This window comes from Rhinolophus sinicus, chromosome 17, assembly GCF_057876585.1.
Source record: "Rhinolophus sinicus isolate RSI-liver-muscle chromosome 17, RSI-T2T, whole genome shotgun sequence".
NCBI classification, from domain to species: Eukaryota; Metazoa; Chordata; class Mammalia; order Chiroptera; family Rhinolophidae; genus Rhinolophus; species Rhinolophus sinicus.
The window spans coordinates 64,443,702-64,458,542 of NC_142517.1; the positions used below are offsets into that span (position 1 = coordinate 64,443,702).

At 45.8% G+C, this 14,841-nt stretch overlaps 1 protein-coding gene and 1 long non-coding RNA gene across 3 annotated transcripts in view; one reads left to right on the plus strand and one right to left on the minus strand.

The window, feature by feature from the left end:
* Nucleotides 1–12,944, plus strand: part of LOC148754808 (uncharacterized) — a 33,681-nt gene extending 20,737 nt beyond the window's left edge. Inside the window, exons 2-3 of the long non-coding RNA XR_016019863.1 lie at nt 741–879; nt 1,304–12,944. This is a non-coding gene — a long non-coding RNA (uncharacterized LOC148754808). The remainder of the gene's footprint in view (nt 1–740; nt 880–1,303) is intronic.
* The window catches only part of ARHGAP31 (Rho GTPase activating protein 31), a 103,309-nt gene extending 89,387 nt beyond the window's left edge, over nt 1–13,922 (minus strand). The window contains exon 1 of one of the 2 annotated variants that reach the window (XM_019729678.3): nt 12,981–13,922. In XM_019729678.3, the coding sequence (XP_019585237.3) occupies nt 12,981–13,080 (100 nt within the window). In that variant the 5' untranslated portion in view covers nt 13,081–13,922. The remainder of the gene's footprint in view (nt 1–12,980) is intronic. The other variant, XM_019729677.3, reaches the window with a different exon arrangement.
* Between the last annotated feature and the right edge of the window lie 919 nt (nt 13,923–14,841).

Consider the following 14,841-nt stretch of genomic DNA (forward strand, 5'->3'; position numbering starts at 1 on the left):
TAGTTCTTGGAGTCCTGGAATCTGGCAGGGGTGAGGCGGGCACTGGACATGGAGGCCCACCTCTAAGGGACCTTGAGGTCTCTCAGAGATGGGGACCTACGTGTATGAAGCTGGGGGAGGACAGGAGTCTGAGGGGATGGTCATCCCATAGTGAAATGGGAGCATACAGAGCAAGGCTCAAAATGGCACCTGGGAGTGGAATTGGTAAGAATGATGGATCTGATATCTGCTCCATGGTTTCTTAAAACTGGAGGAATGACAAGGATGAAGGGAAAACTAGAAGAAAAAGAGGTGCGATGGGGTGTGACCAATAGGCAGGTAGGAAGAAATGTTACAAAATTTTTCACCTTAATAAAACTTGGATTTGAAATGTTAAACGTCGCTCTGGTTTTCGTCCACAAGACAAAGAGAAATTAAATTTCCTCAGATTATAACTAGATGGAATAAACTCGGAAACTGCTTGGGACACCTCATTTTTCCTCCACCTGGAGGAAGTTTATTCCTAGACTGGGGCCCAATTCTTTCTCAACAGCAGTAAGAAAAATACCAAAAAGGACACAGTAGCTTTAAACATGGCTTGAGATTCTTCTTCCTTTATCAATCTGTTACTTAACTGGCACATTTGTTTTCATCATTTTTTTCCCTGCAAGATTTAAAATAAGCCATTTGTCCCCATAAACCTAGTGCAGGCATGTAGGTGGCTCACGTTTCACCCTTGTTCTCTTTGTTCTCCTTTTTAGAATGTGGGTCCTGCCATACTGTTTTACACCTCAGCACCTCTGCTTATATATTGCTCCCTCGGTCTGGATTATCTTCCCTTCATGCAGAGACTACTCAGATTCCATTCATTTTAGAAGAACCAGCTCCTCTGAGTCAGAGGTAACGTCATGCACTTCCTATCGTGGTTTGTGTGAGGAGAGTCAGTTAAGAATGTGTCCATCTCCTGCCTGGGACTGCAAGCCCCCACAGGGACAGGCCATGCCTGTTTATCCCTGTGTCTCAGCTGACCCAGTGCCTGGGGCGTGGTAAATGCTTCCTAAGTGCTGATGTCCATCTTTTCCTCCTCTCCCATAATCACCACCCTATTCCCTTTATTCACGTTATTAATATCTATTGAGCCAACCATGCACTGTGACGAAAACAGAGTGTGGTAGGTTGAGTAATGCCGCTCCAAAGCGGTCCATGTCCTTATTCCTGGAATCGGTGAATGTTGCTTTATATGGTTCAAGGGGATTTTGCAAACGTGGTGATCAAGCTAAGGATCATGAGATGAGATTGTCTCGGTTTTCTGGTGTAATCACAGGGTCTTTATAAGAGAGAGGCAAGAGATCAGAGAGAAGACCACGTGAGGATGGCGCAGAGAGCACAAAGGTAATGTGATAAGGGCCGTGAGCCAAAGAATGAGGGCCGCCTCTAGAAGCTGGAAAAGGCGAGGAAATGGATCCTCCCTGAGGCCCTCCAGATAGGAACCAGCCCTGCAGACACCTAGCACACAGATGAGCAGAGAATGGTCCCAGTCTTCAAGGAGCTCGTTTTCTTTCTACTCCAGGGAAGAGATAATGGAGGAACCTGTGACAGTGGTTGGGGGTGAAAGGTAATAAAGGACTTCACCATCCTGATCACCTTCCTAAATATGTCTATGCACAAGCTTCCATCTTCAAGTGGAGCATTGAGAAATGAACACAGACTCCGTACTGGGTTCAACCTGTGAGGAGTGCAGTGGGGATCCCTCGATTCGTTTCCTCTCTAGCCTAAGATTCTGTTCATACAGGCTAAGACTGAACCAGGTCTACCTCATTCAGTCAACTGTCAATTGTGGTGCAAAGAAATATGCCCATGGGAAATGTCATACAGCTAAAATCCAGGCCTTGCACTGTTCCATCAATGATGGAAGCAGGCTCATTTTCCAGATTTATAACTCTCCTGAAATACAGATGGAAACTAGAAGGTTGTCATTATGATTCTAGCCTTTTGCCATAAGCCTCGTTTTTTTCCTTTCTTTTCAGTTTTGTTTTCAGGTTATTTTCTTTTTCTGATTACTAATGAAATGTAAAATTTAGAAAGTTTGCCACAGACCCACGCCAGAAATATTTGTCAACAAATGAGAATCTCTAAACTATCATTTTTCTGCATTTAATCAAAGAAAATAAATAATAGGGTGTATATAAGAGAATTTTTTTAAAAAAGAACAAGCCCCTAAGGACATGTGGGCTCCTTGGGATATGTGTTCTCAGCTCTCTCAACTTCCACATCGTAGCATTATTCAGGAACCACATTCTGAGTAATGAGGCTGAAACAGGATAAGGTTTCTAATCACCTAGGAAATTATAACCATAGCTAACACTTATGGAAGGTTTACTAGATGCATTCAGTGCACTAGTTCATTTAATCCTCATAATGACCCTGTGCCAGAGGTACTGTTATTATCATAATTCCCTCTTTATAGATGAGGAAACTGAGGCACAGAGAGGTCTGGCAGCTTGTCCATGGTCACAAAGGTAGCATATGGTAGAGCTGGGACTTGAACCAAGGCAGACTATCAGCAAAAATCTGCACGCTAACCACATTACTATACTGCTTCTCAGAGGAGAGGATAGTTGCTTTCACTAAATTGCAGCTAAAAAGGCAGAAAAGCAAACTAACAGACTTTATGAAGATTTTTTTTAAAATAAGGATCAAAACAAAAGGGCTTTATGAAAAACGCAATGAATTAAGACACCCCATTCCCTAATGATTTTAACAGATTTTTTTTCCAATTTAAATAATAAAAATACATGTTCTCTGTTGAAAATTTGGGCAACCTAAATGTATAATGAAGAAAATAAAAATCGTGTGGTTTCACTTAGTTGCTTCTTTCTAGGGGCAAAATCAATATTTTTCAAAGTAAGCCAAAGATATCAGAATCACCTGGAGCTCATCTTAAAAAACGTGAATTCCTAGGCCCTACCTCAAACCTATGAAAGCAGAATCTCTGAGGGACTAACATGCAGCCACACTTCACAGCTTGCAGTCCTATCAACTGTGGAACTCATGCAGTGGACCCCCATGTTCTCCACAGATCCCTCCAAAAAAAGGACCTATGCAAATGCCCATTTGAAACTTTCGTTAGATGTTCCTTTTGTTTCAAGGAGACCGAAATGGAATTTAAAGAGTATGCCTAAGCCTTATAGTGTACTAACAGTGTACTAAATTTAACTAATATCTTTTACATTTTGAAATTAAAATTTAAAAGTAAAAACTACATTTTTAGTTATTATGCCCAGTAAAGATTGAGCATCTCTGCCCTAGGCTTAGAAAGAGCAGTCCAGAATCCTTGGATCCAGAATTTAAAACTCACTTTTTCCCCACCTCCAAGAGTGCCCCTCCCCTTTCCTTTTGGAAACCAAATTGTCTTTAGGGGCAGAAAAGAAAGAGGAACTGAGGAAATCATGTCCCATTTGAAAGTCAGGCTTGGGGTGAGGGAAACCAGATGACTCGATGGGTATATTTTCCTGGCTTCAGCTACAGGCTCTGTGCCCAGGGTCCAAACAGCTTTAACGCAGCCCCTGAGGGCCCCCCCACAGGGGTTGTGTCCTCAGCTGTGAGCCGGATTCAGAACCCTGCATCTAGCTTTGCTTTTCCAGAAAGCAAAATGGCTCCTCTCTACTAACACCAGGCCCATGTTCTAGCTATTAGCCAAACAAAGGATTTTCCAAATATGGACCCCTCCAAAAAAAGCATGTGCACTTTGAAGGCCACAAGGAAGCTTAAATAGCTAAAACTTATTAAAAAGAAAGCCAACAATTGACGCCAAAAGCGTGAGTCCTTAAAGAACAGAACAGCAAGACAAAAGCCAGAAAGAGGAACAAAAATATGCATTGTAGGGGAGGGGTAAGCAGGGAGGTGTAGATTTATATGGAAGAGTTGACATCATTGTTTCCCAATAATACTCAGCATGCAGGAAACAGATGGGAAAGAAGTGGTGGAAGGGGCTACTTATGGTAACAGGGCATGCTCTCTGTTTACTGCACTGCCATTTGGAACTTAAATGTTTTACTTTGAAACACTGGGGATGTGAACTCCATTGCCAGAAGTTTTATCAAAGTCTAACTAAATCCTGCTTAACTTAGCACCTTGGCAATGCATGGTAAAATGGAGCCATGCATATCAGACCCTGATGTACTTCCATGTAGCTCTTTGGGTCCAGAGGAGGCAAAGCCATGGAAAGGGAATTCAATGTCAGACAGACACCGTTTGAGTCCTGCTTCTCCCATTTCCTGGCTAGGCGACATTAGGCAAGTTACTTAACCTCTCTAAGTTGGTCTACATATATAAAATAGGGGGCCCAAACAGAACTTTCCTCAGTGGGGAGAGGTCGAGGTTTTCACATGTATAGCATACAGCTAGATTTCATCAAGAAACATAATTAGGGTCACCAGTTAACATCATTTAGAAAAGTTTTGACTTTGAACAGAATCCCTCATTGTCCTGCCCTTGGGTAGGGCACAGACACAGCCAAACCAATTGCCACTCTTGCTTTTATCAGCTATTCTGCCTTCTCCTGAGGGTAGGTTCACGCTCCTGCCACTGAAGACAGCTTCAGTCCCCCCACCCAGGGTCCCCCTAACCAAGCTTGGCCATTATAAGTCACTTTCAACTACCTTTTCCAGAGTTTAAGCGTCATCTCCACACCCCCAAACCACCACCCCTCCTCTGTGCAAGACGGTGTGACCAATTACAAGTGTCAGGCAAAACCATGTGGTTTCCTGTCTGCAAAAACCCTCCACCCCATCTTCTCATACCTCTGTCATTCCATTCACGGTTAGATATTTGTTTATCATTTTATTGACTTTCCCCCTTATAAACAGCCCATTGGCTGATGGTTCTTTTTCACTCAGCTGCCTGCCTCATGTGTTAATATCCTCCAAAGCCCTCATTTCATCCTTCCTCGTACTTCTATTTGTCTTACAACCCCAAGCTCACTAGGCTGAGAGCAGCTTGAGAGCATCTTGGTAACCCAACAGTGTCTAGCACATTAGTGTCCCATTAAATATTCGTTGCATTGAATTGACAGCCCTACACAGGATGGATTCTGAATAAAACATAAAAAGAGACAGGGAAAGAAATACGCATAATTACACAAATTAGCTCAACTGCGTTTCATGAAGGCTATAGATTTATGTATAGTTTGTCAGAATCCTACTTTATATGTCAAACTGTTTTCTGGTGTCTATAACAGCAAAAGCTGGTATATGTTGCCTTTTGGGTGGTAACATTCACCCCTCTCCCTCTGGGGATGGTGAGGAGGGGGCCTCCACAGGCATTTTGGGCCAGCATCAGGCCATGGGCGTGGTACCAGGATCTGGTATGCATCAGCCAGGCTTGCACTAAAACAGAGTGCCTGAGACTCAATCCCAGAAACTCAGTTGGTTCTGGGGCCCCGCCAAGAATGTGGCTCATTCCAAGGAGTGACTGGTGAGGCACTAGGAAAAGACAGTGTTTCTGGGGCGTCCTGTGCAAAGTCTAGCCTCAGTTTCTGTCTGGGAGTAGCTATGAGCCCTTGAGGGGAATCTTAAACAATCTTAGAGTACTGATATTCCAGCACATCAACAATGTCCCTGGTTCCAAGACTCCTAGAAGGTCTCTAACACTGGCTTCCTAAGCAGGCAATAGGGTCAATCAATCAACCGCTGTGGGTTGGCCATGGGGCTCACCCTGAGTCACACAGTGAGCTGCCAAATCTGTGTGAGCTGCCGAATGCCACCTGCCTTCGGTGGAGCTCATCATCCACTTGTGCACACAAAGCCACTTAGAAAACAGAGGAACAGGTAGAAGGAAGACCAAGTTGGGTGCCTCTGACTCTAAAGCAGCAGGTTTCCAGAGTGAAAGAGGATTGTGGCTGAAGTGGGCAGGGAGGGGCCTGGGAGGAAAAGGTGGGGTCTGGTTAGACTTGAAAGCTGGTAGGTTTAGAATTGGTGTGTGAAAAGCTCCTTGCAGAGGGTAAAATACTATGCAAATGTGAGTTGTTTTTACTACTATTAATTATCTAAGCTGGGGAAAGAACAAAGCAAAGGGAGAAAAAGCTATTTTTTGTAGAGATGGTTTTTTTGTGTGTGTGTTTTTGGGGGCAAACTGTAAAGTAAATGCTAAATCATGAAATATACTGGGTGATTGTGGTCATGCCTAAGACCATGGCCTTGATAGTCAGACAGACCTGGATTTGAATCCTACCTTTCCTATCTCTATAATCTTGGCAAGTGATTTCACTTCTTTCATCTCAGTTTTCTCCTCTGTAAAATGGGGATTAAAATGCCCCATTTTACAGATGTCAAAAATATTACTTTGTGTGTATAAAGTAGCTGGCACATAGTAAGCAACCAATGCAGTAGTAACTCTAACTACTAATAAAAACAATAAGCAGGTCTGATTTGGGCCTCAGCCTTTATTTTGGGGAAGTCCTCTTCCTCTTTCTTCCTTGAGCCATCCAACAGCCTAATGCTCTTACCAAAAGTTGTTCTTAGAAAAAAATCTAGTACCAGTATCTATGCTCCTCTGAATTGCAGTCAGTGTGTTTCCCCAGGGGTCTCTTATTTTTAAGCCTTAGCTAAAACTGCATCCTGGGGATGCTGAGAGGAACAAGGGTTGCTATCTGGGCCCCTGAAGTCCCATCAGGCTGTGATCCCACCTCAATCAGGATTTGAGGCCAGCCCTTTGAGGAAGGAACAGCAAGACCAGTTAAATAAACTCAAGCGTGGCATTTGTGTTGGGGCATAGAGAGAAATAGCTCAGAAAATTGGGTGGGACATTCACCCATAAGCAAAAAGAAAATGTGAAGGGTGGGACTAAGGAGGGAAATGCCAAATTAGCTTAAACACATGGAAAGCAATGAGTGAAAAACAAAACAAAGCAAAAAATAAAAAGCACAAGTAGATCCATGTTCCTGGGCCTCAAGACGGGTGTGAAGGAACCACACAGAGGGCAGGGGAGCCCGGAGACCCAAAGACCAGGCTGGGCCTGTACCTACGCTTGATCAGTCTGTTCTGGAGGGAATGAGTACCAGGTAGTCCCAACCAGAAGGGTCTGTCACTACTTTGTTTCAAAAAATAGCTAGTTACAATACGGATTGGAAAAGCAGTAGGGTGGTGCTTCTTATCCCTAGACTGGGTCCTGGATCTTTCAGCCCCGCCCCCTTCTTCCACTCACTGCTGCACAAACACACACCCACACACAGAAAACTCTGCAGTGAGGTGAATTCCCAGGAACAAGCAGTCCCCAGCAAGTGCTTCAGAACCGCCCTGGTCAATCCGCTTCTGAATTCACAATGTGTCCTCCCCTCCTCCCCACTCCCACAGAAAAAGGTTTCCAGGTTAGCCCACAGATGTCTAATAGATTTAGGAGTAAGAGAAAAAGAATGCATGAAAAACTACAGCTCTAACGGCATTCGGGAGCCTATCCACCACTGAAAGCATTGGCTATGGGAAAACGTGTTCCTAGTGTCAACATGTTTCCTTCTGCCCCAGGCCTCCAGCTCCCTCCTGCCTGAGCAGATGGCCCTCTTGGCTCCAGGGCAGGTCTGGGGTGACAGGAGAGTGGGCTTCCTCAGCAGCTCCAACATCTGGGCCTCCTGAGGCTGGAAAGCATCAGGTTAGCTGCCAGTGGGGGAGGGGAGGGCTGAAGGAAGGGCGAGGCTTTGCCTGTGTTCAAGGGGCTCTGGGCAGAGGTCTGGAGAGTGGGCAGGAGGGAGGAATTGGGTAGGTGGAAGGAGCGGCTTCTATCCTCTGGGTGGGTTGTCATGTCCAGACTACACAGAGTAAGTTACAGTTCGGCTTCAGTTTGCTCCAGGTTGAAAGTCTTAATTCTCCTCTTTTGTTTCTTCCTGTTTCACTCTTGGAGCCCAGATTTGGGGATGCCCCTCAGCCCACAAGGTTGCTGTAATGTCTCCGCAAACTCCACCTCCAGGCCTTGTCTATTCTTTCAGTTCCCTGTGGGTGCAGTAGTGATCAGGTGTCTTTCTCAGATCCTTCTGAGAGCCCTTCAGTTTCAGGTTGACATTTTGCTCTTCCACCACTGTACACTGCTGGCTTACTCCCTGGAAAGCCCTACATGAACTGGCCTCTCTATTCCATGGGGCAGCAATTCTCCTTCTCATCCCTCTTGCTGACTGATTAACTCATCTGACCATATCATTTACTCATCTCATTGGAGCCCTCATTCATTCAGTCATAGATGGTATATGGTGATGCCAGGGCAATTCTAGGGTGTTATGAGAGCAACAGCTACATTTATAGTTTATCATATGTATGCCCTCTGCTAAGTGCTTTGCCCATATTAATTCATTGATCTTCACATCAGTCCTCTTATCCACATTTCACATATAGGTAAACTGAGGCCAAGAGGGGTTAAGGAACTTGTTCCAGGGTCACTCAGCTGGGGACAGACAAAGTTGGGATTCAACCCCAGGCAGTAAGGTTCTGGAACTCCTAACAGGATCCCCCAGCAGGGGCAACTGACTTGGGAGGATCATGTAAGGTTTCCAGAAGCAGCTGAGACCCAAAGGATGAAGAGTTAGCCAGGAAAGGTATGATAGTCATGTGCCAGACAAGATCCTGGGACCGAAACAACTAAGCCGAAGAGAATATCTGGTCCTGGTTCACCATTTGTTAAATCTTACTGCGAACAAAAGAATATTTACCTTCCTTGCTAAGACTTTGCTCCTGTTTATATTTGGGTATCTCGTCTATTTAATTGTGGAACAAGCATTCACGTTTTTCTCCTTCAGTTTTCCTTTCAGGTATGACAGCCAACTTCAAAGCTTAATGGAGCCACTAGTTTCTGAAAGTTTGTTCACATACCTTAGACTGTGAATGTCTTGAGTCTGGGGAGCATGTTTCTTTCTCTCCCAGAGTACCTAGCACAGTGTCTTAATACATAGCTGTTAAGTGAATGAATAAACAAAGTGAAAGAATGACTTAGCCTCAGAAATGTACAACAGATACATGCGAAAGTGCTCATTGCCTTGTTCATGTTCTTTGAAATACTGGGGCTATCCTACTCTCGTCAAACTTAAAATTATATTACAATGGGCATTGATGTATTTTGTTATGAACCTTTTCCATTCCTCAAATCAAATACAAATCTTTTCTTTTTTTCTTTCCCTTTTCAGTCTGATAACTAGAAAAAAATCTTCAGGAATAAAAAGGCTCACAATTCTTATCAAACATGCAGTAGGTGCATTCTGAATGGTCTAGGCTGCAGTGGTTCTCAACTGGGCCTGCATTTCAGAATCATCTAGATTTCAAATCATCATACCCATGCCCGGGCACCAAAAGATTCTGCTTTAATTGGTCTGAGAGAGGCCTGGGCATCACCTTTTTTTTTTTTTTTTTTAAAGCTCCCCATGTGATTCCAGTGTGCCACCATCATGGTCAACCACTGGGCCAAAGCAATATCACTTTTTACTGGGAATTGAGTAAAATGACAAAGATTGTTTGGAAAGGTAAGAAAGTCCTCACTGCTTCGAGTAGGGCCAGCACAGAAGCAGAAGACAGCTTTCCTGACAATGCGCTCTGATTCGTCCCTTGCCATCTCCCAGCACTGTGGGAAGACCCAGTGCACTTGGGTCAGAGGGGAGAGGTAGGAAATGCTCATGGATGCAGTCTGGCCTCACAGGACTCATGCGCAGCCTCCCAGCCACAGGCGACAAAATGATGTGGTTTTCATTACATAGCTGCAAGCAAGGGCCTTTGTATACAGTGGTCAAAAAGAAAAAAAGGAAAAGTACTATTTTCAGCATTAGCGGTGAGGAAGGGATGATCTTCTCCCTCTATTCCAGACAGGAAGAGAAAGTTATCTGGTTCCCAGGGGAGAGCTGGGGGTTGGGGCAGCCGCCACTATGCTGCAGGGGAAGAGGAAGAGCCTCCGCCAAGTTGGCCAGGAGCAACTTCATGCCATTCTTGGGTGTTCTCACCAGGCAGGAGAAAAGTTAAAGAAGCAAAAGGGGAAAACTGCTCTTCACATGAGGCCTGTGTGCAGCAAGGGACGATCAACAGCAGGGTATGAATTTGGCATCTATGTGGATGCCTGCAGAAACTGTATACACAATTTGAGTGTGTGTGTTTTTCTAAGGGAAAGGGTTTCTGTTTTTCATCAGCTTCCAAAAGATTAAGGATGACAACTGGCCCTGAGCAACATCCGCTCCAAGCTGAACACCTATTTGTCACCCACACACCCTGCTCTGTCAGATTTGTCCAACTAAAAGTAGCAGGGCTGGGTCACAGCAAATTACAGAAGTAGATGACATTCATCCTCTGTGCTCAGCCTCAGGGGTATAGCTTCCCCATGTTCAGGGGGCCTAAGTATCGCTAATTGTCACCAGCTTTGTCCTCCACCCCAGCTCAGGGCTTTCCCTCCCTGTTCAAGCACAAGGGCTTGCTTGGTTTCCTTTTATCTCTGTTCTGTTCTGCCTTGTACTCCCAGACCTGAATCTATTTTTCTCTGTCTCTAGAGTCCATCACTCTACCCTTGTCCTCCAATGTTAAGTAACTGTGCTGTCCGTCTTCTAAAACCCTCCCCAGCCTCCTGGCTCCTAGTTACCACGCTGACTCATTACCCTCAGGATTCTGGGATGAACTTCCAAGGTCATGTGGGCAAAGGGGCTGTGCCCAGGTCAGCTTTTCCTCCGTGGAAGCAGAGTCTAGGCCTTGAACTTAATTGTCTATTAACCGATACATGTTTCAGAAAGTCCACAAAGAGGACACATTGTTTTAGGGAAAACAATTTAGTCATGCTACACTGTAACAAAAATAAGAAACAACGATCTAACTGTTTTTAGATGTGGGAAAAAAGAAATCGTAATTACTCTTATTTAAATAAGCTATTTATTTTGTGTGCCTAATTCCCACGTGGCACAAGAACTGTGCCTGGATCATTAAGTGGGTCAGCTTCCTTTCGTTTCAAACCTGAACCCAATTCAGGTATGTCAGTCAGTTTTGAAAGTTTGCTGATCCTGTGGCAGGGCTGTCTGCTTTCAATTTAGGGGGGAAAAAAATCATTAGAGGAGAATGTTGGCCTAAGCATGGAAGCCAGGGAGGGAGAGGAGCCTGAGAGGCCAAGGCCCTCCGCATCCTGCATGATTAACTGTGTGACCTTAGGCAGGTCCGCTTACCTCTGGGCTTCCTCCCCTCCTCCCCAGGGCAAGAAGCCTTGGGACTGATTGGTTTTCTATCTTTTTCTTTAAGCTGTAACCCCCTTCCTTTTTTTCCAAATGAAATATCTATATATATAATCTCAAAATATAAAGCAAATGAGAGAAAAGCTGCCTAAGGCTTCCTTTGAGGTGTCTTCACAGAACCCTGGGGTTCCTGGCTCATCCTACGACCTACAACATTGTAAGAATGGGGCAGGACTGGCCGACACCCCTTGCAATGCAACTCGCAGAGCTTTCGGAGGGAGGACCCAGAATAACACGCACGTGGTGGAAGGTGGAGTTCTAGGAGCGTTGGTAGTAGTGTCCCTGGATGGTAACCTGAAGGCTCCTCCACAAACAGGTGTTAAGGACATTTATTCTGAACTTCTGAGGGTACTGGTTAAGACGCATACTTGAATTCTCTCACCTTCAAAAAACCTCAATCTAAGCGATTTTACTTCAAATCTACCTCTCCATTTTGCTGGAGAGGATGAAATGAATTGACTCAGTGATGCCTCACTGTCAAAAGACGCAGTTTTGAAACCTGTGGTCCCCCTAGTTCTAAAATACTAAGCCATTTGTCCTAATGACACAGCAGACTCTGAACTCTAGAATACCACAGGAGTATCACACCACTGCAAATTACTAGGTGGTGCTCAGTCTCTAAAAAAAAAAAAAAAGGGAAAAAGAAAGAAGGAACTAAAACAAAAGCCTTGCACTGTTTTTGAGATACACAATTGATAGAAGCTAATCACATAGTTTTTGAGATTATTTTCCTGGAGGCAGAATTATTCCCAACAGTTAAACAGCCCTTCAGTTACCTCTTTTGTTGTATCTGTGTATCAACACACAGCCCATATAGTGGAGGACTTCTCGCTCACTGAAGTGTCTGAAGAAAAGGCCTTTTTGTCACGGGTAAATGCAAGGCCAGTCAACCTTACAAAAGGAGTCATTTAATGCTCATTTCCCTCAAGTTTCCTATGATTAAAAACTTCTTACCTCAAGTGCTGTTATTGTATTGTAGATTGTTTTCTTTCCCCCTCCCCCAACAAGTTTAAATTATCTCTACTCTGCAGGATTCCTTCTTTTTTTCCCATCTGACTTTGAAAACAGAGACCCTATCCTTTCCTTTCGCATACCCTCAACTATTTTAAAATCGAGGCCCTCTGACCTTTATACAGCTCTCTTCTTGTCTGACACGCCAAATGCTGATCGGAAAGTCAAGAGGAGGTAAAGGGTCTGGGGGTTGGGAAGGGGTGGGGGGAGGTACTATATAGTTGGCATCAGTTCAGAAATTCAGAAAATGTTTGTACAACCACTCCCCCAGCCAGGATCCACCGCACCCCCTGCCTTCCAGCACATTAATAAAAAAAGACGTGAGCGATGAAATTGGAGATCCGGGGAGGGACACCAAGGTGGTCATAATTGCGGACCCAGAGAAGGCCACTGATCACTACCCCACACGTCCAGCCCTCATCCCTCTTCCCCAATATCCAGTTTGCGATCAAGACCTCTGGAGCTCCCACCCCCACCCCCAGAGGTAGCCAGTTGTACTTGCAGCGGTACTGCCTATTAACGGCTTGTGTGAGACAAACGAAAGGATTGACCCCACCTCTGCACGTCGGGGGGGTGGCAGCGCTGTGCACCTTAAAAATCACATTGTTCTTTAAAAAAAAAAAAAAAAGGGAAACCCAGCACACAGGCCTGGAATACATTAACTTGTGAACTGAATCTAACACACCCCAGGAGAGTCCACCTCTCCCCTAAACAAAAAGAAGTTAAAAAAAAAAAAAAAAAAAAAGCGAAGGTACGTTACCATCTTGTCCGGAGCTTTCCAGATACTCGGTCAGGTCACAGCCAAAGGCACTGGCGGCTCCCTTTCGTTTCAGCTTCTGCTTGGCACCCTTGTTCTTCATGAGTTAGTCCCAAAGAGGTTGCCCCTCCGTCTCCCCCTCCCCTCTGCTTGGCACCGCGCCGAAGATGGTCTCGGGGGTTAGATCACCCGCTGCAGTGCGGCTCTGGGGGGCCGCATGGGCGTCCAGAAGAACTCTGGCCCGGGGCAGTGCGCATGGACCCCGCGCGGCGCGGAGCCTGAAATCCACGGCGCTCTCCTCCAGGGCCGCGGTGCCGGAGGCCGTGCAGAGATGGCAGCTGCGGGCCGGCTCGCTTGGGAGTGTCACTTCCTCACTTGTAGTCCCAGGGACTTTCACAGGCTCCTGCGGTGTCTTGAGGAGTTTTCCTCCGCTTGGAAGAGAGGGCGAGCTCGGCTTTCCGCCTTTCGAGACGCTCAGGGGAGGACGCGGGCGCGGGGAACGAGGCCGCCGCGGGAGGCGAGGAGACCGCGCCGGGCTGCGTGGGTCCTCTTCCCGGCGCCCTCGATCTTGCCTTCAGACGGCTTCAGTAAAACGAAAAGCAAGCATCCTGTCTCTCGCCCGCCCTCAATGCCTTCCTTTTTTTCCTCTCTTACAAATCCTAGGATCATCCAGCTCAGGAAATGCTGGAAGGAAGTTAGCGAGGGAGGGGGGCGGAGGGTGGAAATTTTTGGCAGCTCTGTGCTTGTGTGTGTATGGAGCGGAGGAAGTAGGTGGGTGGGTTGAGGAGTCCGGGGTGGGGGAGAGAACGCGCTCCCCGCCGAGCTGCTCGGCGACTGTGGAGATAACTGGGCAGCTCGGGAGGAAATCGCCGCTCTCCGAGGAGGACCCGCCGCCCGAGCCGCCCGCTTCCTGCCCCACCGACGGCGCTTTGATGAGGCCGGAGGAGGCTCGCAGGCTTTCTGGATGGAGGAGGCTAGGTGGGACTGAAAAAAAAGTTCTGCCTTGTTTTTATTCTCCTTGTCATCATCTCTTTGACACTTTCTATTTCGGTGCCTGCTTTCTTGAAGAGTAATGACAGTTACAAAAACAGGGGTTCCCGCAGAGAAACGTGACAGGGCGCGGTTTCCGCCGGCCACTCATCCTCGTCTCTGCGCACAGGTACCCCCAACCCAGCTAACGACCCTCCCACGCCGCGGGGAGGATAGAGGCTGTGGCTTTGTAACCACTGTCCAGGAAATCAGATTTCTGGTTACAAATTCAAGTTCTCTCTCTCTCTCTCTCTCTCTCTCTCTCTCTCTCTCTCTCTCTCTCTCTCTCTCTCTCTCTCATTACTGCAAAATTTGCTAAATGGAAGTGATGGGGGCAGGAATCCAGGATTTAAGGTGACTCTCATCTCTCATGTTCTAGCATAATGTGGAGAAAGCAGTCTCCCAGGTTGTTTCATAATTTGTCTAAAGTTTTCCAGAGGGCATATTTTTTCGTCCCCAGTTAGACTTGAAATTCCTTGACTTCTGTGTACTCAGCACACAGTAAGCACTCAAATTCTTGTGATTTAACCATTTGAGGTTTAAATTTCCCGTATAAATTCAAATCCATATATAGACTTGAAGGGTAGGGACATTCATACAGTTCAGATACCTGGCAAAAGCTTTACGTATACTATTTTAGTTACTAAATCCCTTTACACTTTCTTATCTCCCTATGTATCATCGTGACAGTTTATGAACTTTGACCCTTGACCGTCTCTCTTTGTCAGAGGTCACAGTTGATAGCCTGCCTGCTGAATCTGGCCAACAGATGTGTTTAGTTTGGCACATGCCATGCTTCAAAATTTTTTAAAAATTAATTGCCCACATTAAAGAG